Source organism: Salmo salar, chromosome 06 (genome assembly GCF_965601325.2).
Source record: "Salmo salar chromosome 06, fSalSal1, whole genome shotgun sequence".
NCBI lineage: Eukaryota > Metazoa > Chordata > Actinopteri > Salmoniformes > Salmonidae > Salmo > Salmo salar.
Genome location: NC_138296.1, coordinates 6,847,098 through 6,873,083, shown reverse-complemented (window position 1 = coordinate 6,873,083; position 25,986 = coordinate 6,847,098). Strand labels below are relative to the sequence as shown.

General features: G+C 42.8%; 1 protein-coding gene across 1 annotated transcript in view; it reads right to left on the bottom strand.

Moving 5' to 3' along the window:
* Positions 1 to 12,862: 12,862 nt before the first annotated feature.
* Positions 12,863 to 25,986, bottom strand: part of LOC106596073 (germ cell-specific gene 1-like protein) — a 49,702-nt gene continuing 36,578 nt past the window's right edge. The window contains exons 2-3 of the mRNA XM_045719668.2: positions 16,973 to 17,084; positions 12,863 to 16,088 (exon numbers count right to left, since the gene is read on the bottom strand). Of these exons, the coding sequence (XP_045575624.1) occupies positions 15,731 to 16,088; positions 16,973 to 17,084 (470 nt within the window). The 3' untranslated portion in view covers positions 12,863 to 15,730. The remainder of the gene's footprint in view (positions 16,089 to 16,972; positions 17,085 to 25,986) is intronic.

Genomic DNA, 25,986 nt, shown 5'->3' with positions numbered 1-25,986 from the left:
TAGTATTAAACTCTGTGAGGATAGTATTATAAACTGTGAGGATAGTATTATAAGCTGTGAGGATAGTATTATAAGCTGTGAGGATAGTATTATAAGCTGTGGGGATAGTATTATAAGCTGTGAGGATAGTATTATAAGCTGTAGGGATAGTATTACAAGCTGTGAGGATAGTATTATAAGCTGTAGGGATAGTATTATAAGCTGTGAGGATAGTATAAGCTGTGAGGATAGTATTTAAAGCTGTGAGGATAGTATTATAAGCTGTAGGGATAGTATTATAAGCTGTGAGGATAGTATTAAACTCTGTTAGGATAGTGTTATAAGCTGTGAGGATAGTGTTATAAGCTGTGAGGATAGTATTATAAGCTGTGAGGATAGTATTATAAGCTGTGAGGATAGTATTAAACGCTGTGAGGATAGTATTATAAGCTGTAGGGATAGTATTATAAGCAGTAGAGATTGTGTTATAAGCTGTGAGGATAGTATTATAAGCTGTGAGGATAGTATTAAACTCTGTGATGATAGTATTATAAACTGTGAGGATAGTATTATAAGCTGTGAGGATAGTATTATAAGCTGTTGGGATAGTATTATAAGCTGTGAGGATAGTATTTAAAGCTGTAGGGATAGTATTATAAGCTGTGAGGATAGTATTATAAGCTGTGAGGATAGTATTATAAGCTGTGGGGATAGTATTATAAGCTGTGAGGATAGTATTATAAGCTGTAGGGATAGTATTACAAGCTGTGAGGATAGTATTATAAGCTGTAGGGATAGTATTATAAGCTGTGAGGATAGTATAAGCTGTGAGGATAGTATTTAAAGCTGTGAGGATAGTATTATAAGCTGTAGGGATAGTATTATAAGCTGTGAGGATAGTATTAAACTCTGTTAGGATAGTGTTATAAGCTGTGAGGATAGTGTTATAAGCTGTGAGGATAGTATTATAAGCTGTGAGGATAGTATTATAAGTTGTGAGTATAGTGTTATAAGCTGTGAGGATAGTATTATAAGCTGTGAGGATAGTGTTATAATCTGTGAGGATAGTATTATAAGCTGTGAGGATAGTGTTATAAGCTGTGAGGACAGTATTATAAGCTGTAGGGATAGTATTTAAAGCTGTGAGGATAGTATTTAAAGCTGTGAGGATAGTATTGTAAACTGTGAGGGTAGTGTTATAAGCTGTGGGGATAGTATTATAAGCTGTGAGGATAGTATTTAAAGCTGTAGGGATAGTATTATAAGCTGTGAGGATAGTATTACAAGCTGTGAGGGTAGTGTTATAAGCTGTAGGGATAGTATTATAAGCTGTGAGGATAGTATTTAAAGCTGTGAGGATAGTATTAAACTCTGTTAGGATAGTGTTATAAGCTGTGAGGATAGTGTTATAAGCTGTGAGGATAGTATTATAAGCTGTGAGGATAGTATTATAAGCTGTGAGGATAGTATTAAACGCTGTGAGGATAGTATTATAAGCTGTAGGGATAGTATTATAAGCAGTAGAGATTGTGTTATAAGCTGTGAGGATAGTATTATAAGCTGTGAGGATAGTATTAAACTCTGTGAGGATAGTATTATAAACTGTGAGGATAGTATTATAAGCTGTGAGGATAGTATTATAAGCTGTTGGGATAGTATTATAAGCTGTGAGGATAGTATTTAAAGCTGTAGGGATAGTATTATAAGCTGTGAGGATAGTATTATAAGCTGTGAGGATAGTATTATAAGCTGTGGGGATAGTATTATAAGCTGTGAGGATAGTATTATAAGCTGTAGGGATAGTATTACAAGCTGTGAGGATAGTATTATAAGCTGAAGGGATAGTATTATAAGCTGTGAGGATAGTATAAGCTGTGAGGATAGTATTTAAAGCTGTGAGGATAGTATTATAAGCTGTAGGGATAGTATTATAAGCTGTGAGGATAGTATTAAACTCTGTTAGGATAGTGTTATAAGCTGTGAGGATAGTGTTATAAGCTGTGAGGATAGTATTATAAGCTGTGAGGATAGTATTATAAGCTGTGAGGATAGTATTAAACGCTGTGAGGATAGTATTATAAGCTGTAGGGATAGTATTATAAGCAGTAGAGATTGTGTTATAAGCTGTGAGGATAGTATTATAAGCTGTGAGGATAGTATTAAACTCTGTGAGGATAGTATAAGCTGTGAGGATAGTATTTAAAGCTGTGAGGATAGTATTATAAGCTGTACGGATAGTATTATAAGCTGTGAGGATAGTATTAAACTCTGTTAGGATAGTGTTATAAGCTGTGAGGATAGTGTTATAAGCTGTGAGGATAGTATTATAAGCTGTGAGGATAGTATTATAAGTTGTGAGTATAGTGTTATAAGCTGTGAGGATAGTATTATAAGCTGTGAGGATAGTGTTATAATCTGTGGGGATAGTATTTAAAGCTGTGAGGATAGTATTATAAGCTGTGAGGGTAGTGTTATAAGCTGTAGGGATAGTATTATAAGCTGTGAGGATAGTATTTAAAGCTGTGAGGATAGTATTATAAGCTGTGAGGATAGTGTTATAAGCTGTGAGGACAGTATTATAAGCTGTAGGGATAGTATTTAAAGCTGTGAGGATAGTATTTAAAGCTGTGAGGATAGTATTGTAAACTGTGAGGGTAGTGTTATAAGCTGTGGGGATAGTATTATAAGCTGTGAGGATAGTATTTAAAGCTGTAGGGATAGTATTATAAGCTGTGAGGATAGTATTACAAGCTGTGAGGGTAGTGTTATAAGCTGTAGGGATAGTATTATAAGCTGTGAGGATAGTATTTAAAGCTGTGAGGATAGTATTATAAGCTGTGAGGATAGTGTTATAAACTGTGAGGATAGTATTATAAGCTGTGAGGATAGTATTATAAGCTGTGAGGATAGTATTATAAGCTGTGAGGATAGTATTATAAGCTGTTGGGATAGTATTATAAGCTGTGAGGTTAGTATTTAAAGCTGTAGGGATAGTATTATAAGCTGTGAGGATAGTATTATAAGCTGTGAGGATAGTATTATAAGCTGTGGGGATAGTATTATAAGCTGTGAGGATAGTATTATAAGCTGTAGGGATAGTATTACAAGCTGTGAGGATAGTATTATAAGCTGTAGGGATAGTATTATAAGCTGTGAGGATAGTATAAGCTGTGAGGATAGTATTTAAAGCTGTGAGGATAGTATTATAAGCTGTAGGGATAGTATTATAAGCTGTGAGGATAGTATTAAACTCTGTTAGGATAGTGTTATAAGCTGTGAGGATAGTGTTATAAGCTGTGAGGATAGTATTATAAGCTGTGAGGATAGTATTATAAGCTGTGAGGATAGTATTAAACGCTGTGAGGATAGTATTATAAGCTGTAGGGATAGTATTATAAGCAGTAGAGATTGTGTTATAAGCTGTGAGGATAGTATTATAAGCTGTGAGGATAGTATTAAACTCTGTGAGGATAGTATTATAAACTGTGAGGATAGTATTATAAGCTGTGAGGATAGTATTATAAGCTGTGAGGATAGTATTATAAGCTGTGGGGATAGTATTATAAGCTGTGAGGATAGTATTATAAGCTGTAGGGATAGTATTACAAGCTGTGAGGATAGTATTATAAGCTGTAGGGATAGTATTATAAGCTGTGAGGATAGTATAAGCTGTGAGGATAGTATTTAAAGCTGTGAGGATAGTATTATAAGCTGTAGGGATAGTATTATAAGCTGTGAGGATAGTATTAAACTCTGTTAGGATAGTGTTATAAGCTGTGAGGATAGTGTTATAAGCTGTGAGGATAGTATTATAAGCTGTGAGGATAGTATTATAAGCTGTGAGGATAGTATTAAACGCTGTGAGGATAGTATTATAAGCTGTAGGGATAGTATTATAAGCAGTAGAGATTGTGTTATAAGCTGTGAGGATAGTATTATAAGCTGTGAGGATAGTATTAAACTCTGTGAGGATAGTATTATAAACTGTGAGGATAGTATTATAAGCTGTGAGGATAGTATTATAAGCTGTTGGGATAGTATTATAAGCTGTGAGGATAGTATTTAAAGCTGTAGGGATAGTATTATAAGCTGTGAGGATAGTATTATAAGCTGTGAGGATAGTATTATAAGCTGTGGGGATAGTATTATAAGCTGTGAGGATAGTATTATAAGCTGTAGGGATAGTATTACAAGCTGTGAGGATAGTATTATAAGCTGAAGGGATAGTATTATAAGCTGTGAGGATAGTATAAGCTGTGAGGATAGTATTTAAAGCTGTGAGGATAGTATTATAAGCTGTAGGGATAGTATTATAAGCTGTGAGGATAGTATTAAACTCTGTTAGGATAGTGTTATAAGCTGTGAGGATAGTGTTATAAGCTGTGAGGATAGTATTATAAGCTGTGAGGATAGTATTATAAGCTGTGAGGATAGTATTAAACGCTGTGAGGATAGTATTATAAGCTGTAGGGATAGTATTATAAGCAGTAGAGATTGTGTTATAAGCTGTGAGGATAGTATTATAAGCTGTGAGGATAGTATTAAACTCTGTGAGGATAGTATTATAAACTGTGAGGATAGTATTTAAAGCTGTGAGGATAGTATTATAAGCTGTGAGGATAGTATTTAAAGCTGTAGGGATAGTATTATAAGCTGTGAGGATAGTATTAAACGCTGTGAGGGTAGTGTTATAAGCTGTGAGGATAGTATTATAAGCTGTGAGGATAGTATTTAAAGCTGTGAGGATAGTGTTATAAGCTGTGAGGATAGTGTTATAAGCTGTGAGGATAGTATTTAAAGCTGTGAGGATAGTGTTATAAGCTGTGAGGACAGTATTATAAGCTGTGAGGATAGTTTTTAAAGCTGGGAGTATAGTATTTAAAGCTGTGAGGATAGTGTTATAAGTTGTGAGTATAGTGTTATAAGCTGTAGGGATAGTATTATAAGCTGTGAGGATAGTATTTAAAGCTGTGAGGATAGTATTATAAGCTGTGAGGATAGTGTTATAAGCTGTGAGGACAGTATTATAAGCTGTAGGGATAGTATTTAAAGCTGTGAGGATAGTATTTAAAGCTGTGAGGATAGTATTGTAAGCTGTGAGGGTAGTGTTATAAGCTGTGGGGATAGTATTATAAGCTGTGAGGATAGTATTTAAAGCTGTAGGGATATTATTATAAGCTGTGAGGATAGTATTACAAGCTGTGAGGGTAGTGTTATAAGCTGTAGGGATAGTATTATAAGCTGTGAGGATAGTATTTAAAGCTGTGAGGATAGTATTATAAGCTGTGAGGATAGTGTTATAAACTGTGAGGATAGTATTATAAGCTGTGGGGATAGTATTTAAAGCTGTAGGGATAGTATTATAAACTGTGAGGATAGTATTATAAGCTGTGAGGATAGTGTTATAAGCTGTGAGGATAGTATTATAAGCTGTGAGGATAGTATTTAAAGCTGTAGGGATAGTATTATAAGCTGTAGGGATAGTATTATAAGCTGTAGGGATAGTATTATAAACTGTAGGGATAGTATTATAAGCTGTGAGGATAGTATTATAAGCTGTGGGGAAAGTATTTAAAGCTGTAGGGATAGTATTATAAGCTGTGAGGATAGTATTATAAGCTGTAGGGATAGTATAATAAGCAGTGAGGATAGTATTATAAGCTGGAGGGATAGTATTATAAGCTGTGAGGATAGTATAAGCTGTAAGGATAGTATTAATTGCTGTGAGGATAGTATTAAATGCTGTGAGGATAGTGTTATAAGCTGTGAGGATAGTATTATAAGCTGTGGGGATAGTATTTAAAGCTGTAGGGATAGTATTATAAGCTGTGAGGATAGTATTATAAGCTGTGAGGATAGTATTATAAGCTGTGAGGATAGTATTATAGCTGTGAGGATAGTATTATAAGCTGTTGGGATAGTATTATAAGCTGTGAGGATAGTATTTAAAGCTGTAGGGATAGTATTATAAGCTGTGAGGATAGTATTATAAGCTGTGAGGATAGTATTATAAGCTGTGGGGATAGTATTATAAGCTGTGAGGATAGTATTATAAGCTGTAGGGATAGTATTACAAGCTGTGAGGATAGTATTATAAGCTGTGAGGATAGTATTATAAGCTGTGGGGATAGTATTTAAAGCTGTAGGGATAGTATTATAAACTGTGAGGATAGTATTATAAGCTGTGAGGATAGTGTTATAAGCTGTGAGGATAGTATTATAAGCTGTGAGGATAGTATTTAAAGCTGTAGGGATAGTATTATAAGCTGTAGGGATAGTATTATAAGCTGTAGGGATAGTATTATAAACTGTAGGGATAGTATTATAAGCTGTGAGGATAGTATTATAAGCTGTGGGGATAGTATTTAAAGCTGTAGGGATAGTATTATAAGCTGTGCGGATAGTATTATAAGCTGTAGGGATAGTATTATAAGCTGTGAGGATAGTATTTACAGCTGTAGGGATAGTATTATAAGCTGTGAGGATAGTATTATAAGCTGTGGGGATAGTATTTAAAGCTGTAGGGATAGTATTATAAGCTGTGAGGATAGTATAAGCTGTAAGGATAGTATTAATTGCTGTGAGGATAGTATTAAATGCTGTGAGGATAGTGTTATAAGCTGTGAGGATAGTATTATAAGCTGTGGGGATAGTATTTAAAGCTGTAGAGATAGTATTATAAGCTGTGAGGATAGTATTATAAGCTGTAGGGATAGTATTATAAGCTGTGAGGATAGTATAAGCTGTGAGGATAGTATTTAAAGCTGTGAGGATAGTATTATAAGCTGTAGGGATAGTATTATAAGCTGTGAGGATAGTATTAAACTCTGTGAGGATAGTGTTATAAGCTGTGAGGATAGTGTTATAAGCTGTGAGGATAGTATTATAAGCTGTGAGGATAGTATTATAAGCTGTGAGGATAGTATTAAACGCTGTGAGGATAGTATTATAAGCTGTAGGGATAGTATTATAAGCAGTAGAGATTGTGTTATAAGCTGTGAGGATAGTATTATAAGCTATGAGGATAGTATTAAACTCTGTGAGGATAGTATTATAAACTGTGAGGATAGTATTTAAAGCTGTGAGTATAGTATTATAAGCTGTGAGGATAGTATTTAAAGCTGTGAGGATAGTATTATAAGCTGCACGGATAACGTGAGCAGTGGTGTAAAGTAGTTAAGTGAAAATACTGTAATGTACTACTTAAGGAGTGTTTGGGGGTATCTGTACTAACTATTAATACTTTTATGTTTACTTCACTACATTCCTAAAGAAAAGTATTGTGCTTTTCCTCTATATATTTTCCATGACACCCAAAAATACTCGTTACATTTTGAATGCTTAGCAGGACAGCAAAATTGTCTAATTCACGCACTTATCAAGAGAACATCCCTGGTCATCCCTACTGCCTCTGATCTGGTGGACTCACTAAACACACATGCTTCATTTGTAAATTATGTCTGAGAGTTGGAGTGTGCCCCTGGCTATTCGTAAATAAATAAAAACTAGAAAATGTGGCCGTCTGCTTTGCTTAATATAAAGAATTTGAAATGATTTATACTTGTAGTTTTTCACTGTGTGACTTTCACTTTTACTAGTCATTTTCTATTAAGGTTTCTTTACTTTTACTCAAGTATGACAATTGGGTACTTTTTCCACCACTGAACGTGAGCCAGACTGAATCCATTTCTATGGTAAAAACGGTGAGGCTAGCGTTAGCCTGTTAGCCTTCGGATCAATCAGCTGTAATTGAAATGGCAGTATACTCCGAGGGGGATTCAGTGGTCTGTGCGTTCCGTAACCCCGACACATCGGTTTATGACAGTAAACACTCACGGAATTAAGTGGCTTGGAACCACATAAATTCTCTGTTTCTATAATATAATGTAAATTAAAATCCCTAAGAGAGAAAGTAGTGTGTGTGTGTGTGTGTGTGTGTGTGTGTGTGTGTGTGTGTGTGTGTGTGTGTGTGTGTGTGTGTGTGTGTGTGTGTGTGTGTGTGTGTGTGTGTGTTTTAAACTGTTACACACACACATAGCGTGTACTGCAGGGTTAGCTAAAGACAGGAAAGGAAATGTAGTCAAGGAGTTAGTAATGAGCATCAGGTAAAGGAGACAGAGAGGAGAATTAGTCAAGGAGTTGGTAATAACTGAATACTATAACAGGTTTAATATAACAGGTTTAGTATAACAGGTTTAATATAACAGGTTTAATATATAACAGGTTTAATATAACAGGTTTAATATAACAGGTTTAGTATAACAGGTTTAATATAACAGGTTTAGTATAACAGGTTTTACCTGTTGGGGCTAGGGGGCAGTATTTGCACGGCCGGATAAAAAACGTACCCGATTTAATCTGGTTACTACTCTTGCCCAGTAACTATAATATGCATATAATTGTTTGATTTGGATAGAAAACACCCTAAAGTTTCTAAAACTGTTTGAATGGTGTCTGTGAGTATAACAGAACTCATTTGGCAGGCCAAAACCTGAGAAGATTCCAAACAGGAAGCGCTCTCTCTGACCATTTCATGGCCTTATTGATCATCTCTAACAAAAACAGGGGATCTCTGGCATGACGTGACATTTTGTAATGCTCCCATAGGCTCTCAGAAGGCGCCAGAAAGCTGAATCGTGGCTTTGTAGCCCATGGCTGAAAAACATTAGCACATTTTGATAGTGGTCGATCTGAGGACAATGGGACGGGGCGCGCGTGCCCGAGTCGACTCCATGTTTACTTTCTCTCTCTTTGAACGAAAACCACCACTCCCGGTCGGAATATTATCGCTTTTTTACGAGAAAAATGGCATAAAAATTGATTTTAAACAGCGGTTGACATGCTTCGAAGTACGGTAATGTAATATTTAGAAATGTTTTGTCACGAAATGCGTCGTGCACGTGACCCTTATTTACACTTCGGATAGTGTCTTGAACGCACGAACAAAACGCCGCTATTTGGATATAACTATGGATTATTTGGGACCAAACCAACATTTGTTATTGAAGTAGAAGTCCTGGGAGTGCATTCTGACGAAGAACACCAAAGGTAATCAAACTTTTCTAATAGTAAATCGGAGTTTGGTGAGTACCACACTTGGTTGGTGTCAAAATAGCTAGCCTGTGATGGCTGGGCTATCTACTTAGAATATTGCAAAATGTGCTTTCACCGAAAAGCTATTTTAAAATAGGACATAGCGAGTGCATAAAGGAGTTCTGTATCTATAATTCTTAAAATAATTGTTATGTTTTTTGTGAACGTTTATCGTGAGTAATTTAGTAAATTCACCGGAAGTGTTCGGTGGGAATGCTAGTCACATGCTAGTCACATGCTAATGTAAAAAGCTGTTTTTTGATATAAATATGAACTTGATTGAACAAAACATGCATGTATTGTATAACATAATGTCCTAAGATTGTCATCTGATGAAGATCATCAAAGGTTAGTGCTGCATTTAGCTGTGGTTTGGGTTTATGTGACATTATATGCTAGCTTGAAAAATGGGTGTCTGATTATTTCTGGCTGGGTACTCTGCTGACATAATCTAATGTTTTGCTTTCGTTGTAAAGCCTTTTTGAAATCGGACAGTGTGGTTAGATTAACGAGAGTCTTGTCTTTAAAATGCTGTAAAATAGTCATATGTTTGAGAAATTGAAGTAATAGCATTTCTAAGGTATTTGAATAATGCGCCACGGGATTCCACTAGCCCATAGAGGTTTTAATATAACAGGTTTAATATAACAGGTTTAGTATAACAGGTTTAATATAACAGGTTTAATATAACAGGTTTAATATAACAGGTTTAGTATAACAGGTTTAATATAACAGGTTTAATATAACAGGTTTAATATAACAGGTTTAATATAACAGGTTTAATATAACAGGTTTAGTATAACAGGTTTAATATAACAGGTTTAGTATAACAGGTTTAATATAACAGGTTTAATATAACAGGTTCAGTATAACAGGTTTAATATAACAGGTTCAGTATAACAGGTTTAATATAACAGGTTCAGTATAACAGGTTTAATATAACAGGTGTAGTATAACAGGTTTAATATAACAGGTTTAGTATAACAGGTTTAATATAACAGGTTCAGTATAACAGGTTTAATATAACAGGTTTAATATAACAGGTTCAGTATAACAGGTTTAATATAACAGGTTCAGTATAACAGGTTTAATATAACAGGTTCAGTATAACAGGTTTAATATAACAGGTTCAGTATAACAGGTTTAATATAACAGGTGTAGTTTAACAGACCTGTTGTCTAAAGGTTTACTGTAACAGACAGTACCAGTCAAAAGTTTTGATGCACCTACTCATTCAACGGTTTTTCTTTATTTTTACTATTTTCTACATTGTAGAATAATAGTGAAGATGTCAAATCTATAAAATAACAAATATGCAATCATGCAAGAACCTAAAAAGACCAGCCTATTCCACCCCTAGTTTACAGACCAGACCAGCCAATTCCACCCCCCTAGTTTACAGACCAGACCAGCCAATTCCACCCCCCTAGTTTACAGACCAGACAAGCCAATTCCACCCCCCTAGTTTACAGACCAGACAAGCCAATTCCACCCCCTAGTTTACAGACCAGACAGTTTGACGAAACAGCTTTAAATAAATGTTAAGATCCAGGTCATGTGACATGATTGTGTGTGTCACACAAGGCCCAGATGAGACTTTAACGGTAGACTCAGCTGGATTGAAGTTGCAACGAGCAGCGCCGTCCGCAGATGTTGAGATGCCTGCGATGCAAGACTTTGCTTTCACACCGTCACACAGAGTATCTACCATGAGCACGGGGTGCACTTCAGGCTGCTACAACAGGCTAGCTACAGGACCAAAACACTGGAGAAGTTTCAACGGTCTTTGTTGTTGTGGAAATGTATCCGATATTGTGTTTACTTTGTTTGTGCAACGTCATCTGGCTGAGTCTACCTTTTATTGTCACGTCTGCTCCCGCTCCCGCTCTCTGGCGCTCGAGGTCGCCGGGCTCCTCATCATTACTCACACCTGTCACCATCGTTACGCACACTAAGCGAGGCTCCATCGGACTCACCTGGACTCCATCACGTCATTGATTGCCTCCCCTATATCTGTCACTTCCTCAGTTTCATTCCCGTGTCTGCATTGATGTTGTTTTGTTTTTCTTGTCCAGACGCTGTTCTTGTTTAGTTTCATGTCTATTTATAATTAAATCTTCACCCTGTACTTGCTTCCCGTCTCCCAGCGACTGCCCTTACGGAACCGTTACATTTATAGGCAGAGAAGACTGTGCTGTACTGTAGTGGTTCTCAAACCTCTCCTCGGAGACCCCCAGACCTTACGTCATGTCGTAAGTAGCTCTGAACTACCTCACCTGCTTCACCTAGTCAAGGGCTTGATGATTAGTTGATGATTAGTTGATGATTAGTTGATGATTAATTGATGATTAGTTGATGATTAGTTGATGATTAGTTGAAGTGAAAGTAAAGGAGAGCATTATTACTGTTTTCACCAGGATATTTCTTTATGAATATATCAATACAATAAATGAACGTATGAAATTCAACAAGCTGCATATGAAGGCATATTCAAGTGAGACAGAACATATTAAACACATCCTCTTTAAGTCCTCAACACCAAAACATTAGTATTTAATAAGCATACATGTTGTTACTGTGCTAGAGCAGTTGTATTGCACATTATATTGTCTAATATTGTACAGTGTATTGTATTGTACTGTATTGTCAAGTATTGTATTGTATTCAATGTACTGTATTGTATTGTACTGTATTATACTGTATGTATTGTATAGTACTGTATGGTTTAGTACTGTATTGTACTGTGTTGTATTGTACTGTATAGTATTGTACTGTACTGTATAGTAGTGTATTGTACTGTATTGTATTGTACTGTATTGTATAGTATTGTATAGTACTGTATTGCACTGTATAGTATTATATTGTACTGTATTGTACTGTACTGTACTGTACTGTACTGTATTGTATAGTATTGTACTGTACTGTATAATATTGTACTGTATAGTATTGTACAGTGCTGTGTTGTATTGTATAGTACTGTATTGTACCGCATTGTATAGTACTGTATTGTATTGTACTGTATTTTATAGTACTGTATTGTATATTACTGTATTGTATTGTACTGTAATGTGTACTACTGTAATGTGTAGTATTGTAACACATATATTATGGTCATGAAGCAGTGTTAAAGTGTTCAGACAATCAAACATCTGATCAAAACAATGAACCTTACTGTATTATACTGTATTGTATTGTACTGTAATGTGTAGTATTGTAACACATATATTATGACCATGAGACAGTGTTAAAGTGTTCTTATCAAACAATCAAACATCTGATCAAAACAATCAACCTTACTCTGTATTATAAATATATTACATCTTATATCTCCAATTATAAACTGGGTGGTTTGAGCACTGAATGCTGATTGGCTGACAGCCGTGGTATACCACGGGTATGACAAAACATGTATTTTTACTGCTCTAATTACGTTGGTAACCAGTTTATAATAGCAATAAGACACCTCAGGGGTTTGTGGTATATGGCCAAGGGTTGTATATAAGAACAGCCCTTAGCCGTGGTCTATTGGCCATATACCACACCTCCTCGTGCCTTTTAATGCTTAAATATCCTTTTCTTTTTGTTGCACATTCAACATCACAATGTAAGAGTATGTTTCAATAATATCCATAATAACTTAATGAATACAGAGCTATAATATCCCTGCACCCAACTGACTGAAAATATTACAACTCTTATACGGAAATATATATTTCATATATTTAGTAATAGTATTTAATATATACTTTCATAAATATATAATTTAATCTCCTATACCTTCCCTCCCCCAAAAAACACTCCTTTCTGTCACAGTTCACAAGGTCAAATATATTCATATAATCTTTTAAAAAAAAAATTTTTTTACTAAACCTTTGAATATATATTTTGTTGTGTGGCTGGTATGTCTATAATGTTCTGATCATCTGGTCAGGTTTCTTACGACTCTTCATTAATTATTTTTACCTCAGTCCTTCCATATACTTCTTCAAGGGTCCTAAAATGCAATGAGGCCTTTTTTGAAGTCTTTACAGTGCTTCGGGTGAGGTTTGGGTTACGTCCCAAATCGCACCCTATTCCCTTTATAGTGCACTATGGCACATAGAGCTCTGGTTAAAATGAGTACACTACATATGGGATATATTGCCATGTGGAACGCATCCTCTGTGATGAGGAGGAGCTGTCTGGTTTCCTCTTAGCACCCTCTCCATCGCCACATTGCTCCTTCTTTCCACATCAACATTGGATTGAATCTCTAATGTAGGGCACTACTTTTGAAGGGTGCTACTTTTGACCAGAGCCTGAACTACATTAGGAATAGACTGTCATTTGAGACTTAAATCACTGTTCCCCCTGCCACCCTGTCTACATAACTCTATCTACCTCATCACCCTGTCTACATAACTCTATCTACCTCATCACTGTTCCCCCTGGCACCCTGCCTACATAACTCTATCTACCTCATCACCCTGTCTACATAACTCTATCTACCTCATCACCCTGTCTACATAACTCTATCTACCTCATCACTGTTCCCCCTGCCACCCTGTCTACATAACTCTATCTACCTCATCACTGTTCCCCCTGCCACCCTGTCTACATAACTCGATCTACCTCATCACTGTTCCCCCTGGCACCCTGTCTACATAACTCTATCTACCTCATCACCCTGTCTACATAACTCTATCTACCTCATCACTGTCTGTGTCACATGACACCCTATTCCACATATACAGTGGCTTGCAAAAGTATTCACCCCCTTTGGCATTTTTCCTATTTTGTTGCCTTACAACCTGGAATCAAAATAGATTTTTGGGGGTTTGTATCATTTGATTTACACAACATGCCTACCACTTTAAAGATGCAAAATATTTTTTGTTGTGAAACAAACAAGACAGAAGACAAAAAAACTGAAAACTTTAGCGTGCATAATTATTCACCCCCCCCCAAAAAAAATCAATACTTTGTAGAGCCACCTTTCTCAGCAATTACAGCTGCAAATATCTTGGGGGTATGTCTCTATAAGCTTGGCACATCTAGCCACTGGGATTTTTGCCCATTCTTCAAGGCAAAACTGCTCCAGCTCCTTCAAGTTGGTTGGGTTCCGCTGGTGTACAGCAATCTTTAGGTCATACCACAGATTCTCAATTGGAATGAGGTATGGGCTTTGACTAGGCCCATAAACCACTTAAGTGTTGCTTTAGCAGTATGCTTAGGGTCATTGTCCTGCTGGAAGGTGAACCTCCGTCCCAGTCTCAAATCTCTGGAAGACTGAAACAGGTTTCCCTCAAGGATTTCCCTGTATTTAGCGCCATCCATCATTTCCTAAATTCTGACCAGTTTCCCAAGCTCTGCCAATGAAAAACATTCCCCACAGCATAATGCTGCCACCACCATGCTTCACTGTGGGGATGATATTCTAGGGGTGATGAGAGGTGTTGGGTTTGCGCCAGACAGTGTTTTCCTTGATGGCCAAAAAGCTACATTTTAGTCTCATCTGACCAGAGTACCTTCTTCCATATGTTTGGGGAGTCTCTCACATGTCTTTTGGCGAACACCAAATGTATTTGCTTATTTTTTTCTTTAAGCAATGGCTTTTTTCTGACCACTCTTCCATAAAGCCCATCTCTGTGGAGTGTGCGGCTTAAAGTGGTCCTATGGACAGATATTCCAATCTCCGCTGTGGAGCTTTGCAGGTCCTTCAGGGTTATCTTTGGCCTCTTTGTTGCCTCTCTGATTAATGCCCTCCTTGCCAGGTCCGTGAGTTTTGGTGGGCGGCCCTCTCTTGACAGGTTTGTTGTGGTGCCATATTCTTTCCATTTTTTAAATAATGGATTTAATGGTGCTCCGTGGGATGTTTAAAGTTTCAGATATCCATAAGTTTCGGATATTTTTATAACCCAACCCTGATCTGTACTTCTCCACAACTTTGTCCATGACCTGTTTGGAGAGCTCCTTGGTCTTCATGGTGCTGCTTGCTTGGTGGTGCCCCTTGCTTAATGGTGTTGCAGACTCTGGGGCCTTTCAGAAGAGGTATATATATATATATACTGAGATCATGTAACACTTAGATTGCACACAGATGGACTTTATTTAACTAATTATGTGACTTCTGAAGGTAATTGGTTGCACCAGATCTTATTTAGGGGCTTCATAGCAAAGGGGTGAATACATATGCACATACCACTTTTCCGTTTTTTCGTTTTTAGGAAAGTAATTGCTTTTCATTTCACTTCACTTCACCAATTTGGACTATCTTGTGTATGTCCATTACATGAAATCCAAATAAAAATCCATTTAAATTACAGGTTGTAATTCAACAAAATAGGAAAAACACCAAGGGGGATGAATACTTTTGCAAGGCACTGTGTACAGTATAGTGCACTACTTGTTCAGACCAAAGCATGACACTATATACACCTCTCCTAACCTGAACCATTGGTGCCGAAAATACAAAACTGATCCGAGATCAGCATCGTCTTCATCAACTTCTCAACACTAGGGTTGTAAATCCCCAGGTTTTCCTCCTGGTTGTAAATCCCCAGGTTTTCCTCCTGGTTCTAGGATTCCCAATTTTCTGCTTATTATTCCCACCTGAGTCCCAGAAAGTTACTAGAATTTTGCAACCCTCCACTCCCCAACCCTCTCCCCCCTCTCTCTCTCAGCACTGTTCCTCCCCCAGGGACTCTGAGTTCTCTCCCAGGTCGATGGAACCTGAGGACCCCCCCATCTTCCCTCTCCCTGGTACTCCAACCAGCCCAGACCCCACCAGGCCTCCAGGCCCCCCAGGCAGCCTTCCTCCCCCGTGCCCAGGGTAGACCTCCATGGAGCTGGATATGGACTGGAGGGAGCGGTCTCTGAAGTAATGGAAGGCCTCCTGGTCGAGGTAGTTCTGCTCCTCCCTGAGACCCTGCTCGAACAGTTTGCGCTTGTGCCGGAACTCGATGACCGTCTTGGTGTAGGAGTTGAGGGTGGTGACGGAAGCTGCCATGCAGCAGGTGAAGGAGCCCCATGCCAGGCTGAGGGAGAGAGAGGGAGGGAGAGAGGGAGAGGGAGAGAGAGAGAGAGAGAGATAGAGAGAGAGAGACTGATTCAGCCAATGGACATACCTCTTCTTCCTCTTGAGTGTGTGTTTGAGAGCGTGAGTGTGTGTCTGCGTGTGCGTGTCCCAGACAACAGCTGTTTTCTCTAGCTCCCACAAAAGATGTAGAAGATAGAAAGTCAAGGACAATCTAAGGTACACCCAAATGGCACCCTATGCGCATAAGGCAGAGTCTGGCCAAAAGTAGTGCACTATGTGCCATTTGGGAAATAGGGTGCCATTTGGGATGAAGCGCCTAGAGAAAACAGCCATATGTGTTGGTGTTTGTAAATACGACTGGGTTGATATGGACACAACGGTCGGTCGTCAGCTGGTTTCTAGATGGAGATGTTGCTTGTGTTCCGAGATGGAGATGGACAGTATAGAATGACATGGAATGAATAGAACATCTAGAATGTTCAGTGCATTCTGGAATCACTGGTTTATATACTACACCATTTCTGCTGCTTTTTGACTGTGAGACCAGTGCTTCACTGGAGAAATGTACAGTAAGTAACCAACCATATTCAGACAACGATATTGCTTCAGAATGAGTACTGACCAGAGGGACAGTCATTACTCATACCAAACAGACAGACAGACAGACAGACAGACAGACAGACAGACAGACAGACAGACAGACAGACAGACAGACAGACAGACAGACAGACAGACAGACAGACAGACAGACAGACAGACAGACAGACAGACAGACAGACAGACAGACAGACAGACAGACAGACAGACAGACAGTATGAGTACTGACCAGAGGAACAGTCATCACTCATACCAAACACACAGACAGACAGTATGAGTACTGACCAGAAGGACCATCCATAGTCCCAGGAGTGGGGTCTCCAGTCTTCAGGACCCAGACTAACTGTGATCTGGAAAACCTGGGTGTACATCATATGGGCCACCATGCCTAGCAGACCTGAGGAGACGCAGATACAGAGAAACACACACACACACACACACACACACACACACACACACACACACACACACACACACACACACACACACACACACACACACACACACACACACACACACACACACACACACACACACACGTTTAACCTCTACAGGATCGGTGGTTCCCCCTTGCGGGCCGGTTGAGCTAACGTGATTAACAGGAGGTTGTAAGTAACGAGAACATTTCCCAGGACATAGACATATCTGATATTGGCAGAAAGCTTAAATTCTTGTTCATCTAACTGCGCTGTCCAATTGACAGTAGCTATTACAGTGAAAGGATACCATGCTATTGTTTGAGGAGATTGTTCAGTTATGAACTTCAAAATGTATCAATAAACCAATTAGGCACGTATGAGCATATATTACATTAGATATGGTAATGACTCATAAACACACTGTCATCTCTATGAGCATATATTACATTAGATATGGTAATTACTGATAAACACATTGTCATCTCTATGAGCATATATTACATTAGATATGGTAATGACTCATAAACACATTGTCATCTCTATGAGCATATATTACATTAGATATGGTAATGACTCATAAACACACTGTCACCTCTATGAGCATATATTACATTAGATATGGTAATGACTCATAAACACATTGTCATCTCTATGAGCATATATTACATTAGATATGGTAATGACTCATAAACACATTGTCATCTCTATGAGCATATATGACATTAGATATGGTAATGACTCATAAACACACTGTACACATGAAATAACATTTATATGGATATAAAGTGTATGTGTAAATGGATTACAACACCGACATGCAGCTGTTGTTTTTACGCGTATAATCCTATTCCCTTTGTAGTCTCTATGGGTTCTGGTCAAAAGTAGTGCACTATGTAGGGAATAGGGTGCCATTTGCCTGCGAGAGCAACACTGTCCTCCGGCTACAGCAGCTGGGCTGAAACAGCTACGACCCGCTCTGGGCGGAACACACAAACACACACACACACACACACACACACACACCTTCAGACACACAGTCAAACACACACACACACACCTTCAGACACACACACACACACACACACACACACACACACACAGTCACACACACACACACACACACACACACACACACACACACACACACACACACACACACACACACACACACACACACACACACACACACACACACACACACACACACACACACACACACACACCATTCATGTGGTATGAATGTCAGCCAGTGGGGGCAGTCATTACTCACTGGTGTCTATGGTGCTGACCTGCTCTAACCTGCTCTGAAGAGAGGAGGAGGACGGGAGAGAGATACAGAAAGAGAGAGAGAGAGAAAGAAAGAGGAGAGAGAGATATACCACCAGAGAGAGAGAAGACAGAGGACAGAGAGGTCAGGCGCAGATGAGCTCCTGCATTTTTCAGCATGTTCTAGGAAAAATATAGATTTGGAGTTAGATAAACTTTGATTTTTTGGCAGGGACATGTACAGGATTCTACCCTCCACAGCCTAACCTTCGCTCCAGATCAAAACTCCAAACCTACACCCTGATGTTGGACGGAATTACGGAATCACCTGGAATGCCCAAGCCATACACCAAATGCTCTGGCAAACAAACTGAAAACACCATCCAACCTGGAATTGAGTGAGTAATGTTTAGTCTGAAGCCATATTTTATGTTCAAAAGCCAAGAAGAAAAATACATTACAATGATATATTTTACTTTTTGAGGACTGAATGCTGAGTTGGACTACTAAGCCTGCTAGGACAAGGAGATACAACTTTAATTAGCACTGACGTGTCAAGTCAGAGGTGTCAGAGCCCTTTAGACCAACAATGGCAGGAGAATCAAACAGGCTAACCAAACGCAGAGGGCTTTGAAGTTTACATTTACATTTACATTTACGTCATTTAGCAGACGCTCTTATCCAGAGCGACTTACAGTAGTGAATGCATACATTTCATACAATTTCATACATTTCATACATTTTTTATCTGTGCTGGCCCCCCGTGGGAATCGAACCCACAACCCTGGTGTTGCAAACACCATGCTCTACCAACTGAGCTACAGGGAAGTTGCCTCCTGCTGTTCAGAGGTAATTAAAATACTGTACCCTCTGTATATATGTTAAGGCTTGGTAATTGTGGAGGAGGAATGAGGCGCAGGAACCAGCGAACACAGGGTAGTGGTGTTTTTAATATACACTCACCAAAAAAAAACAAATGTTCCCACACACAGGGGAGAAAATACATGCGGCGTACAACAACGTCGACATGAACACAAGCCGTCACACAAGAAACAATCATTAATCCCGCACGAACAGGAGCGGGCCAGCTAAACTAAATAGCCCCTCTAATGGCTAATTGACCACAGGTGTCACAAAATAAAAAAAGGGAAAAGCAAAAGGGAATCGGTGGCAGCTAATAGGCCGGTGACGACGACCGCCGAGCGCCACCCGAGCAGGAGGGGGCGCCACCGTCGGTGGGAATCGTGACAGTACCCCCCTCCTGACGCGCGGCTCCCGCAGCGCGCCGACACCGGCCTCGAGGTCGACCCGGAGGGCGAGGGGCAGGGCGATCCGGACGGAGGTGGTGGAACTCCCTCAACATAGATGGGTCCAGGACGTCCGCCGCCGGCACCCAGCACCTCTCCTCCGGGCCGTACCCCTCCCAGTCCACGAGGTACTGTAGGCCCCTCGCCCGGCGTCTCGAGTCCAGAATGGCCCTTACGCTGTACGCCGGGGACCCCCCGATGTCCAGAGGGGGCGGAGGGACCTCCGGCACCTCATCTTCGTGAAGGGGACCAGCTACCACCGGCCTGAGGAGAGACACATGAAACGAGGGGTTAATACGGTAATAGGAAGGGAGTTGCAACCGATAACACACCTCGTTTATCCTCCTCAGGACTTTGAAGGGCCCCACACACTGCGGCCCCAGCTTCCGGCAGGGCACGCGGAGGGGCAGGTTCCGGGTCGAGAGCCAGACCCTGTCTCCCGGTGCGAACACGGGCGCCTCACTGCGGTGGCGGTCAGCACTCCTCTTCTGCCGCGCACTGGCCTCCTTTAGTGAGTCCTGGACGGCTCTCCAGGTCTCCTTGGAGTGCTGGACCCAGTCCTCCACCGCAGGAGCCTCGGTCTGACTCCGGTGCCATGGTGCCAGGACCGGCTGGTAACCTAACACACACTGAAAGGGTGATATGTTAGTAGAGGAGTGGCGAAGTGAGTTCTGGGCTAACTCAGCCCAGGGAATATACCTCGCCCACTCCCCTGGCCGGTCCTGGCAATACGACCTCAGGAACCTGCCCACCTCCTGGTTCACCCTCTCCGCCTGCCCATTGCTCTCGGGGTGATAACCGGAGGTCAAACTGACCGAGACCCCCAGCCGCTCCATAAACGCTCTCCAGACCCTGGATGTGAACTGGGAACCTCGATCAGAGACAATGTCCTCCGGCACCCCGTAGTGCCGGAAGACGTGGGTAAATAGGGCCTCCGCAGTCTGCAGGGCCGTAGGGAGACCGGGCAATGGGAGGAGACGGCAGGACTTAGAGAACCGATCCACAACCACCAGAATCGCCGTGTTCCCCTGAGAGGGGGGAAGATCTGTCAGGAAGTCAATGGACAGGTGCGACCATGGTCGTTGTGGAACGGGGAGGGGCTGTAACTTCCCTCTTGGTAGATGCCTAGGAGCCTTACTCTGGGCACACACCGAACAGGAAGAGACATAGGCCCTCACGTCCTTAGCTAAGGTGGGCCACCAGTACTTCCCCCTTAGACTCCCCACTGTCCTCGCCTCACCAGGATGACCCGCAGTAGGTAGCGTGTGCGCCCACCGAATCAAACGATCACGAACACCGAGCGGCACATACATGCGCCCCACGGGCACCTGCGCAGGCGCAGGTTCCAACACCAATGCCCGCTCGATGTCCGCGTCCACCTCCCACACCACTGGTGCCACCAGCCTAGACGCTGGAATGATGGGAGTTGGATCGATGGGCCGGTCCTCCGTGTCATAGAGACGGGACAGCGCGTCGGCCTTAGTATTTAGGGAACCCGGTCTATAGGAGATGGTAAACCTAAACCGGGCGAAGAACATGGCCCACCTCGCCTGACGTGGATTCAGTCTCCTCGCTGCCCGGATGTACTCCAGGTTTCGGTGGTCGGTCCAGATGAGAAAGGGGTGTTTAGCCCCCTCAAGCCAGTGCCGCCACACCCTCAAAGCTTTAACCACTGCTAGCAACTCCCTGTCCCCCACATCGTAGTTACGCTCCGCCGAACTGAGCTTCTTCGAAAAGAAAGCGCAGGGGCGGAGTTTCAATGGCGCACCCGAGCGCTGTGATAGCACGGCACCCACCCCAGCCTCGGATGCGTCCACCTCCACTACGAACGCTAAAGACGGGTCCGGGTGCGCCAACACGGGTGCGTCGGTGAACAGCGTCTTCAATTTCTTGAAGGCTCCGTCCGCCTCCGTCGACCATCGCAAACGCACCGGCCCCCCCTTCAGCAGTGAGGTAATGGGAGCCGCTACCTGGCCAAAACCCCGGATAAACCTCCGGTAGTAATTGGCAAAGCCTAAAAACCGCTGCACCTCCTTCACCGTGGTTGGAGTCGGCCAATTACGCACGGCCTTAACGCGGTCACACTCCATCACCACCCCCGTGGTGGAAATGCGATAACCCAGAAAGGAGACGGCTCGTTTGGAAAACTCACACTTCTCAGCCTTAACGTATAGGTCATGCTTCAGCAGTCTACCAAGCACCTTGCGCACCAGGGACACATGCGCGGAGCGGGTGGCGGAATATATCAGAATGTCATCGATATATACAATCACGCCCTGCCCGTGCAGGTCCCTGAGAATCTCGTCAACAAAGGATTGAAAGACGGCTGGAGCATTTTTCAACCCATACGGCATGACGAGGTACTCATAATGGCCCGATGTGGTACTAAAGGCGGTTTTCCACTCGTCTCCCTTCTTGATACGCACCAGGTTATACGCGCTCCTGAGATCCAGTTTTGTGAAGAACTGCGCTCCGTGAAATGATTCCACCGCCGTAGCGATGAGAGGTAGTGGGTAACTAAACCCCACCGTAATAGCGTTTAGACCTCGGTAATCAATGCACGGACGCAGACCTCCCTCCTTTTTCTTCACAAAAAAGAAACTCGAGGAAGCGGGTGAGATGGAGGGCCGAATGTACCCCTGTCCCAGGGATTCCGTGACATATGTCTCCATAGCCGCCGTCTCCTCCTGTGACAAGGGGTACACGTGACTCCTGGGAAGCGCAGCGTTAACCTGGAGATCTATCGCACAATCCCCCTGTCGATGAGGTGGTAATTTAGTCGCCCTCTTTTTACGAAAAGCGATCGCCAAATCGGCGTATTCGGGGGGAATGCGCACGGTGGACACCTGGTCTGGACTCTCCACCGACGTGGCACCTATGGAAACTCCTAGGCACCTACCTGAACACTCCTCTGACCACCCCTGGAGAACCCCCTGTTTCCACGAAATACGGGGATTGTGACCAGCCAGCCAGGGGACCCCCAGCACCACCGGAAACGCAGGCGAGTCAATAAGGAAAAAACGAATGCGTTCCTTATGATTCCCCAGCGTTACCATGTCCAGTGGCACCGTAGACTCCCTGACTAGCCCTGACCCTAATGGTCGGCTATCTAGGGAGTGCACGGGGAAAGGAGAATCTATCGGCACCCGCGGAATGCCCAGCTTAATGGCAAGTCCACGGTCCATAAAATTCCCAGCTGCGCCTGAATCGACTAGCGCCCTATGCTGGGAAGAGGGAAAAAATTTAGTAAACAAAACAGGTAAAAACACATGACCAACAGGGGGTTCTGGGTGAATCTGGTGCTGACTCACCTGAGGTAACCGAGAAGTGTTCTGCCTACCATCTCGACTCCCAGACTGGCTCCTCCGGCACCGGTCGGCCGTGTGTCCTCTCCGACCACAGCTGGTGCAGGAGGAGCCACCTCCTCCGGTGCCCCTTGGCACGGCCCCCCCTACCTCCATAGGGGTAGGGGCGGGGGTGCACGGGGGTGGAACGGGCAGGACCCTCTCCGAACGCCCGCGGGCAGCCAGCAAGTTGTCCAGTCGTATGGACATATCTATCAGTTCGTCCAGGGACAGAGCTGTGTCCCGACAGGCCAGCTCCCTGCGGACGTCCGCCCGGAGACTGCAGCGGTAGTGGTCTATGAGGGCCCTGTCGTTCCACCCCGCCCCAGCAGCCAAGGTCCTGAAGTCCAGCGCGAAGTCCTGGGCACTCCTCGTCTCCTGCCTGAGGTGGAACAGCCGTTCACCCGCCGCTCTTCCTTCCGGAGGGTGGTCGAACACGGCCCGAAAGCGGCGGGTGAACTCCGGGTAGTGGTCCCTCGCCGAGTCTGGACCGTTCCAGACCGCATTAGCCCACTCCAGAGCTCTGCCCGTCAGGCAGGAAATGAGGGCACTCACGCTCTCCTCCCCCGTGGGAGCAGGTCTAACGGTGGCCAGGTACAGCTCAAGCTGGAGCAAAAACCCCTGGCACCCAGCCGCCGCCCCATCGTACTCCCTCGGGAGCGCCAGACGAAGCGCGCCAGAGCCAGACGTCATGGGAGGCGAAGATGGCTGTATCGGGGCAGGTGGAGGTGGAGAGAGGATACCACTTCTCTCCCATCTGTCCATCCTCTCCATCATCTGGTCCATTGCCGATCCGATGCAATGGAGGACTGTCGTGTGGTGGAGTACGCGTTCCTCCATCGAGGGCAGAGGAGTGGCCGCTGCTCCCGCTGATTCCATGCCTTCTATCGAGGTGCGGGATTCTGTTAAGGCTTGGTAATTGTGGAGGAGGAATGAGGCGCAGGAACCAGCGAACACAGGGTAGTGGTGTTTTTAATATACACTCACCAAAAAAAAACAAATGTTCCCACACACAGGGGAGAAAATACATGCGGCGTACAACAACGTCGACATGAACACAAGCCGTCACACAAGAAACAATCATTAATCCCGCACGAACAGGAGCGGGCCAGCTAAACTAAATAGCCCCTCTAATGGCTAATTGACCACAGGTGTCACAAAATAAAAAAAGGGAAAAGCAAAAGGGAATCGGTGGCAGCTAATAGGCCGGTGACGACGACCGCCGAGCGCCACCCGAGCAGGAGGGGGCGCCACCGTCGGTGGGAATCGTGACAATATAAAAAATGATAAGGCAAGAAAAGAGTACAAAATGAAGCTCCTTATGGAAAATCAAGAGACACTTCTTGTTGACTGTTATAAAAATGGGAACATAAGCAACTTTATCTTCCACACAGACCATCCCCTGGCACAGTGCTATATTAACCAGACCCTCCCCTGGCATGGCACAGTGTTATATTAACCAGACCATCCCCTGGCACAGTGCTATATTAACCAGACCATCCCCTGGCATGACACAGTGTTATATTAACCAGACCATCCCCTGGCACAGTGCTATATTAACCAGACCATCCCCTGGCATGGCACAGTGCTATATTAACCAGACCATCCCCTGGCATGACACAGTGTTATATTAACCAGACCATCCCCTGGCACAGTGCTATATTAACCAGACCATCCCCTGGCATGGCACAGTGCTATATTAACCAGACCATCCCCTGGCATGGCACAGTGTTATATTAACCAGACCATCCCCTGGCATGGTACAGTGCTATATTAACCAGACCATCCCCTGGCATGACACAGTGCTATATTAACCAGACCATCCCCTGGCATGGCACAGTGCTATATTAACCAGACCATCCCCTGGCATGGTACAGTGCTATATTAACCAGACCATCCCCTGGCATGGCACAGTGCTATATTAACCAGACCATCCCCTGGCATGGCACAGTGCTATATTAACCAGACCATCCCCTGGCATGGCACAGTGTTATATTAACCAGACCATCCCCTGGCATGGCACAGTGCTATATTAACCAGACCATCCCCTGGCATGGCACAGTGCTATATTAACCAGACCATCCCCTGGCATGGCACAGTGCTATATTAACCAGACCATCCCCTGGCATGACACAGTGCTATATTAACCAGACCATCCCCTGGTATGACACAGTGCTATATTAACCAGACCATCCCCTGGCATGGCACAGTGCTATATTAACCAGACCACTCCCTGGCACAGTGCTATATTAACCAGACCATCCCCTGGCATGGCACAGTGCTATATTAACCAGACCATCCCCTGGCATGGCACAGTGTTATATTAACCAGACCATCCCCTGGCATGGCACAGTGTTATATTAACCAGACCATCCCCTGGCATGGCACAGTGCTATATTAACCAGACCACTCCCTGGCACAGTGCTATATTAACCAGACCATCCCCTGGCATGGTACAGTGCTATATTAACCAGACCATCCCCTGGCATGGCACAGTGCTATATTAACCAGACCATCCCCTGGCATGGCACAGTGTTATATTAACCAGACCATCTCCTGGCATGGCACAGTGCTATATTAACCAGACCATCCCCTGACACAGTGTTATATTAACCAGACCATCCCCTGGCAAAGCACAGTGCTATATTAACCAGACCATCCCCTGGCATGGCACAGTGCTATATTAACCAGACCATCCCCTGGCACAGTGCTATATTAACCAGACCATCCCCTGGCATGGCACAGTGCTATATTAACCAGACCATCCCCTGGCATGGTACAGTGCTATATTAACCAGACCATCCCCTGGCATGGCACAGTGTTATAGTAACACACTACCCCTCTGTCAAGAGGGGGGGTGTTAATGAGGGCTGGAAACTCAGGATATTAGACATGAGGACTCTGAGTCAGCTAATATCAATCTCTATAAGTCTGGAACAGTATTGGTACAGGGCAACCCCAAA